General features: G+C 40.3%; 1 protein-coding gene across 1 annotated transcript in view; it reads left to right on the plus strand.

The window, feature by feature from the left end:
- AGBL1 (AGBL carboxypeptidase 1) overlaps positions 1-7,148 on the plus strand; it is a 1,177,048-nt gene that overhangs the window by 251,769 nt on the left and 918,131 nt on the right. Inside the window, 3 exon segments of the mRNA XM_004709893.4 lie at positions 2,827-2,943; positions 3,909-4,489; positions 5,983-6,066. Coding sequence (XP_004709950.4) covers positions 2,827-2,943; positions 3,909-4,489; positions 5,983-6,066 — 782 coding nt within the window.

A 7,148-nucleotide genomic window follows, 5' to 3' on the forward strand; every position in this document is an offset into this window, starting at 1 on the left:
CTACCAGGAATCCTACACCCTCCTCACAATAGATATTAGATCACTTGTTGTTCCCTTGTCCTTGGGTTTGTTAAGAGCCACTTCTTTTCCCCCACCTCACCCTCTCCCATGTCCCCCCAGAACCACCGGTCCATTTATTTTTCTCTTTTAGGCACTTTCATGGGTGTATTTTCTGTATGAGATAGAATACTAAGTTCTTGGGTTTGGTAATATGATTCAAATACAAATAAGATGTGTAGATTTTCATAGTTCACAGGTTAGTAATCTTAGGGATTGCTACTACCACAGCTCAAGTCTTCAAAGAGATGAAGAATTCAAGTCTGAAGCAGGAAAAAAAATCCATATCGAAAGGGTCCAAGCTCAGGAGCAAGATTCCAGCAAAACTTCATTTATCAAATCATATAATGGTCTTAGTAGGAGACCTAGCCACCTCTGGAGTGAATTAGTTGCAGTTCATGAGTTACTCTTCACCCTAGATATGCCAGTTGAAGTACAGCCTAACTCACGATGCTGGAGACTCTTCCCAATATCCAGCAAGGTTGTATTTTTATTGCTACCAGCGTGGGGCATGGGTAAGGCTGTACAGAGGCCTAGAGGCAAGGAGAAACTAACCAATAAAACTGCAAACCATTAAAACACTGGTATCTTGAATACCTAAGATGCTTGGACTAGTAGACTGTATCGGAAGTTATCTTTAAAATAATCTCGTGGGATTTATTTTTCTTTTAATTTATACTTTGGAGGAAAATGATGTAAGATAGATAAAATATTGAATCCCCCACCCTTTGATCAGGAGTATATACATTTATTTTCAACAATTATTAGATTTAGAGAAAATAATTCAAAACTTTATGACTGCCAGTTTAATTTCTTAATGAAATACACTTGTAAAATATATGGTAAATATTTCTCCCCTTCTATTAGGGAACTTGGTCAAGAAGACCATGGGATGATGAGGCAATTAGATTGGTTGATTTCCAGTGTACTTTCTCTATAAGATTCTATAGTCCTTGGAAAATACAGAAGTGTTGGAAAGAGAGTTTCCATCTTGACTAAACTGTTATGAAGTTACTGTGAAGGGGAAAATATATGTGTAATATATAGATATACTTATATAATACATTAGATAGATACATACAAATACATATACAGATATATAAATATAAATAAAGTTCTGGGATTATTCAGTCCAATAAGGTACAACAGATGATGCCTTGGTAAACTTTTAAATTGATAAAGGGACAAAAGTATAGCAGGTGGATACAAACTACTCTGGAGGGCCTGTAAGAATCAATGTAATGTTCCTCCTGCCTACATCTCCAATACCATCTTCTAAAACCATCCTTTTATATTCAATGCCTCAGTTGCCTCCTTCTGTAGTCACACTGAAGCTGTTCCTTCTGCTAGTAATTACTTTCTTCCAGATCATTGCTGATCTGGTACTTTGTGTCATTTGGATCTAAGTTACAATCTTACCTTCTTAGTACAGTCTTCTCAATTAACTCACGCTAAACAGCTTCTCACACCAGTCTCAGTCTCAATCACATCACCCTCTCATTATTTGCATGGCATATATCACTTTGGTAACTTAACCTTATTTATTGGTTTCCTTTCTTATTCCTTGCCTGTCTCCTCTCACATGAAAGACAGCTTCATGGGAGCAAGGACTTTGGTCTGTTTCTGTTGGCTTTCCGATATGTGGGAAAGGGTCTGTTCCTATGGCTAAAACAACCAGTTCCCCTTGAGTCTATTCTGACGTGTGACCTCCTCAGGTGTATCACTAGAACCATATTCCGTACGGCTTTCAATGACTGCTTTTTTCAGAAGATGATCACTAGACGTTTCTTTCAAGAGACTTCTGGTTGGACTCGACCATTCAAACTTTGGGTGCGTATCTGAGTATATTACCTGTTGCCAGCTCATAAGGGACTTGTGAATATTATTGTTAGGTGTTCATTTTTGGTTCATAGGAACGCCAAAAGTGTGGAATGGTCACACAGAATTTTCTAGGTTGTAATGTAATGAAAACACGTCAACAGGTCTCAGCCATGGAGCTACTTAAAGGGTTTGAGTCCCCCTTTTGTTAACAGAGTGTTTAACCATTGCACTACAAGGTCTTCTTTATTCCTCATCTTGGGTGTTTATTGAAAGTTTGTCCAATGAGAGAAGGCCCTAAATACAGAGATAAATAGACAAAAGTCATGACAATTATGATCATGTTGATGGTAAAATAATGGGATAAAACTTTTCCTTTATGTCATACTTTATATAGTATATAGTTAACCTGATTTGATATCAATTGTTATTTGTCTGAGCCTTGTTGGTGTAGCAGTTCCATGTTGGGCTGTGATTCACATGGTCAACAGTTCAAAACCACCAGCAGCTCCACGCAAGAAAGACTGGCCTTTCTACTCCTGTAATCAGTCACAGTCTCAGGAACCCCGGAGGGGTGGCTATGAGTCAGCACTGACTTAATGGCAGTGAGTATAGAGTATAAATGAGTTAGTTATTTACGATAAGGGCTGAAAAAATGTTGAAAATTATGTATTTTCTTTCTATCTTGGAAATAAGATGAAACATATTTAATTCTCCTCTGGATACGTTTACATAATAATTTGAAGACAAGGAAACCATGGTTTTCAAACTTCAACTTAAAAAAGGGTGTAAACTATATGTAAAAAAGCATTTGACATTTCAACAGTCTTTTCACCTATAATCCTATCCTGATAGCATAGAGAGTCTGCTTGTCTTAATTTGCAGCTTGCCTTACTACTTCTTACAGAACTTTCCTTGTTTGTAATGTAGTCTTTGGATATTCTGTTACAGGATGATGACTTGGAAACAGATGTGCATAAGCTGAGCTCTAAACCTGGCCTTGACCGACCTAAAGAAGAGCTGGAACAATATGCTGTGATGTGTTGTGAGCTCTCCTATAGGTTTGAGGTAGGGCATGTGCTGAAGTTCTGCTCCTGGGTGATGGTGCCTGGTGGGCACTTTCCAGAACCTGGGAGGTATATCCAAGGGGGAAAGCATAGCTCATCATTATCAATATTCTTCTGGGATTTTTCTGGAAGTAAAGCGAAGGGAGAAGCAAAAATGAGAAAACGTTAGCCAAGCTGATAGCCACAGCAGGGTCCTACAATTGGACATTGTACACCTAGGATGAAAGTCTTTTGATGTCTCCATGCATTGGAAAAGCAAGTGAACATTCGTAGTAGCATGTTTTCTATTGACAAAGTGGAAAAATTGAATGAGAAAGTATTCTGAAGGTGACCATCCTATTTAAGGCTGTGTGTATTCCTAGAAACAAATTGGAAGGCTTAGGCCTGGTGTGGTGACATGATTTCAGTGGCCATTTGGTATTCTGGTGGTGATGATAATACTCTCATCAAATATTTAGATATATTTGTTTATTTCATGGTGGCTTTTAAAAAATCATGACATTGGGCACAGGTAAGGGTTATTAGCTAAATTACCTGTCAAAGGGAAGTGATATGCTCAATCTAACTTTAGGATGATGAAGGGCATCAGGCAATAAACACTTCAGAGAAGAACAATTAGGATCATCAGACCAATCCTCAAATAAACAAGATGTCAAAGTGCAGTGAAAGTTGCCATCTTGGTTCTAGGGAGACACTTATGAATATGGTTGGGTGTGTGGGCATTTATGCGGTATGTTGAAATGGGCAAGATGGCCCATCAAAAGCATCCCCCAAAGATGAATTTCTACAACACTGCCATTTATTTGATCCTTAAAGGTTCATTTTCCTCTGTCTGACCTTACAAAGTTTCCCAGGCCTAGGATTTATGTTTAATTCTATGCTCTCGGAGAGGGAGAACATAGAGCAAATGGCATGATCTACCTAGAAGGATGCTCTAACATATTCTTTCCCACTTTAAACCTGAAGGAACTGGAGTCCAAGTGTGAAGATGATTTGGATTTTGAAGCCGCTCGGTGTGCCAATAACTGCCACATTCCAACGGCCCCCTCCCCAAAGCAGCATTGCTTGAGTCAGGCTCAAAGCCAAAGGATGCACGAGAGAGAAGACACAGTCCAGACTTCCCTTCTGAGCACGGTGAAGATGGAAAGGTCCACTGCGCAGCTGGGCTTCAAGAAAAATCCTATAACGCAAACTTGCCAAAATGTGCCATCCAATGATCTTGGGACAGATTCTATTGCAAATGAAATCCCTGACCTTCCGTCTTCCCTGAAAGAAGGTGCTTGGACCATAGATGACATTTCCTGCCCGGGAATAAGTACTTCTCTTTCCAACTCCACTCTGCCTAGAGAAAATACAGAAATAATAGATACGCTTCTGCAGACACATCCCAAGGATATCCCCTTCCACGATCCCCATCTTTATATGAACAAAGCCAGAAAAACAAGATCTGTGGCAGACTTCCAGATGGTGGCATTTCCTGATCTGTGGGGACACAGTTCACCTCCTGCTACCCAATCCATGTTGGAACGCAAATGGGGAGTTCAAAGGTGATAGTGCTACCAACACGGAATCTATATTATTTAGTCTCTTTAATATTTTTTTTTCCGGTTGAATGGTCATACTGATGATCTGTTATCTGTCCCCAAAGGTTCAAGTTCTTTGGGAATCTTATGCTAAACATACAAGTTTGCTTCCCTATTAGGACATTTCAGAATCAAGTGTGGAATAGTGGCAGGGCTGTGCTCCTGAAAGAAACCACCAGAGAACTCCTTGGATGATTTGAATACAGTCCTTTATCACAAATCCATTGTAAACCACTATCACAGGAAGAATAAATCCAGATTCTCTAAAGATGGAATCATTCCTTAAAGGAAAGTTATCAAGAAAATCAGATATTCACTATCTGGTATCCCTTTTCTTGTTCACTATAAATGGGTATCTGATCTCTTATTAACAGAAAGGAAGGAGGAGTCACTTTATCCTACAGTTCCAATCTTATGGCCCCTATTTTGGTTAAAGAATTTGTTTTATCCATCCCTCCTGAGGGATAGAAAAGGCACCTTCTCCAGGGCAGAAACATTGGGTGATTGATGGTTTATCCCCAGAACACAAGAAAATAAGCTTTGCTTCTGGCTCAGTTTAGTGAGATTAAAATGAAAGCTGAGAAAGCCATGGAAAAAATGATGATGTAAATACCAAGTCAGTGGGGACAAAGGGCACATACCGGAATGTGTCCTTGATTTATTTTTCTGTTTCCTCTATGACTTGTTCTCTCCATGGTGTCTTCCCAAATATGTTCCCACTTGAGCTCCTCATTTCCATCTCTGACTTCACCCCCTGTCCTACCAACTATGCTCAAGTTTCTGAGAGACACACCATGTAGCTTGTCCAGCACTGTCTTATTACTGGATAGAATAAGTAATATTCTTACTACAGCTGTCCCCAGAGTCTAGGTTTCATGTCCACCACCTTCCATTTTCCCCTCCCACTGCAGTGCACTGGATTGGCAATTCAAGAAGGAGGTCTGAAAGTCCCTGGGCCTTTCTTCTTCCTCGTAGCTAAGTCTCTTAGTTGACGGTGTTCCTCAAACAGAAGTTCACTTCAGCTTTCTAGACCAGAAAAGGCTCAAGGGATCTCAATATCACAAAAGCTCAAAGCCTTTATAGGAACATCCCAAGCCTCAGAACTGCAAAGAATCTGTAGTTTCAAAGTATCCCTGAAAACTGTCTGAATACAAATAACCTTGTTATTCATAGAACCCGAAAAGGCCCAATGTCCCTAATCTAAAAGTTCTTAAGAAAACTCTGCAATAAATCATACCATACGTAAAGTCGAACACAACTGCTTTCAATAGGTCTACTACACAGTCCAGGTTTTGATTGGCAGAGAAGAAAAGGTTTCAGCACAAATTTTGGCATCATTGAACTTTTCTCTTCATATCATATGTCTCTAGTGATTCCCAATAACCTTCCTGGGAGATCCCTGGGATGTCAGGAGAAAGGGATAAGCCTTCAAATGATTTCCAATGTTGTGTTTTTAGGATCAAGATATTCGAGGACATCCAGAGGCTCATCCAGCCAAGTGATGTCATCAATAAAGTCGTCTTCAGTTTAGATGCACCTGGGTATGTGGTCTTGTGCTTCAACTGAATGTGGAGAACATTGTTCAGGGCCTGAAAGTAGGAGTGTGTTGGTGTGTTAGGAATCCATGCCTAGTATTCAGGTCAGCATGTTGAAACTCAGGCTAGATATCTATAAGAACAAACGTATCACTTAATAATGGCCAGCTGCCCCCCCCACACAGCAGGGTGAGAAGAAGGGAGCACAACAGGGCAGCAGGGGCAGCAAAGTAATGAAGACTAGACTTCTGACTCAGGGCCAGGGCTTGGCACCTCATCAGCCCTGATTGGAAAACATTCATAAGGTCAGGAGACAGACCTGGAACTATTTTTGGCTTTTTAAAAACCTTCTTCTCTATGTCTATCTATTTAAGATAGGCAGGAAAAACAACCCTGAGGAGGAAACGTACAGGACCAATGGTTCCCAGGGGGACATGGAAGTGGAGGGGGCAGGGAGGGAGAACAGGGAGCCAACTAACTCAGGGATAAGGGAACAATAAGGGACCTAGAATCAATGACAAGAAGAGTATATAATGGTTGGTGGGGTTTGATCAAATGCAATGTATCTGAGAAGAATTATTGAGAGCCGAATGGAGGGTGAGCATGATAGTGGGACAGGGGGAAGGTGAAAGGAAATAGAGGAAAGCACTAGGAGGCAAAAGCTATTTATAGAGGTATAGGTATAGGCATGTATATATGTAAGTATGTTAATTTATAATGATAGAGATATAGGCCAATGTACATATACTATATATTAAATATTAAGATGGCAGACGGACTTTGGGCCTCTACTCCAGGCCTCCCTAAACAAAAGAACACTTTGTTCTAATAACCTGGCACTCTGTGGTACTCACTTTCATGACATGATTGTTGAAGACAAAATGGGTGCATAAGCAAATGTGGTGAAGAAAGAGGAGGGTGCCCAGCTATCAATCGATATAGTGTCTGAGGTCTTAAAGGCTTGAAGTTAAATAAGCAGCCATCTAGCAGGGAAGCAACGAAGCCCACAGGAGGAAGCACATCAGCCTGTGTGATCATGAGGTGTCCACGGGATCAGGTATCAGGTATCAAAAGATCCAAAACAAACA

The sequence above is a fragment of the Echinops telfairi genome, unplaced genomic scaffold (genome assembly GCF_000313985.2).
Source record: "Echinops telfairi isolate 266 unplaced genomic scaffold, ASM31398v2 ScPeMD7_7409;HRSCAF=8447, whole genome shotgun sequence".
In the NCBI taxonomy this organism is placed as follows: Eukaryota; Metazoa; Chordata; class Mammalia; order Afrosoricida; family Tenrecidae; genus Echinops; species Echinops telfairi.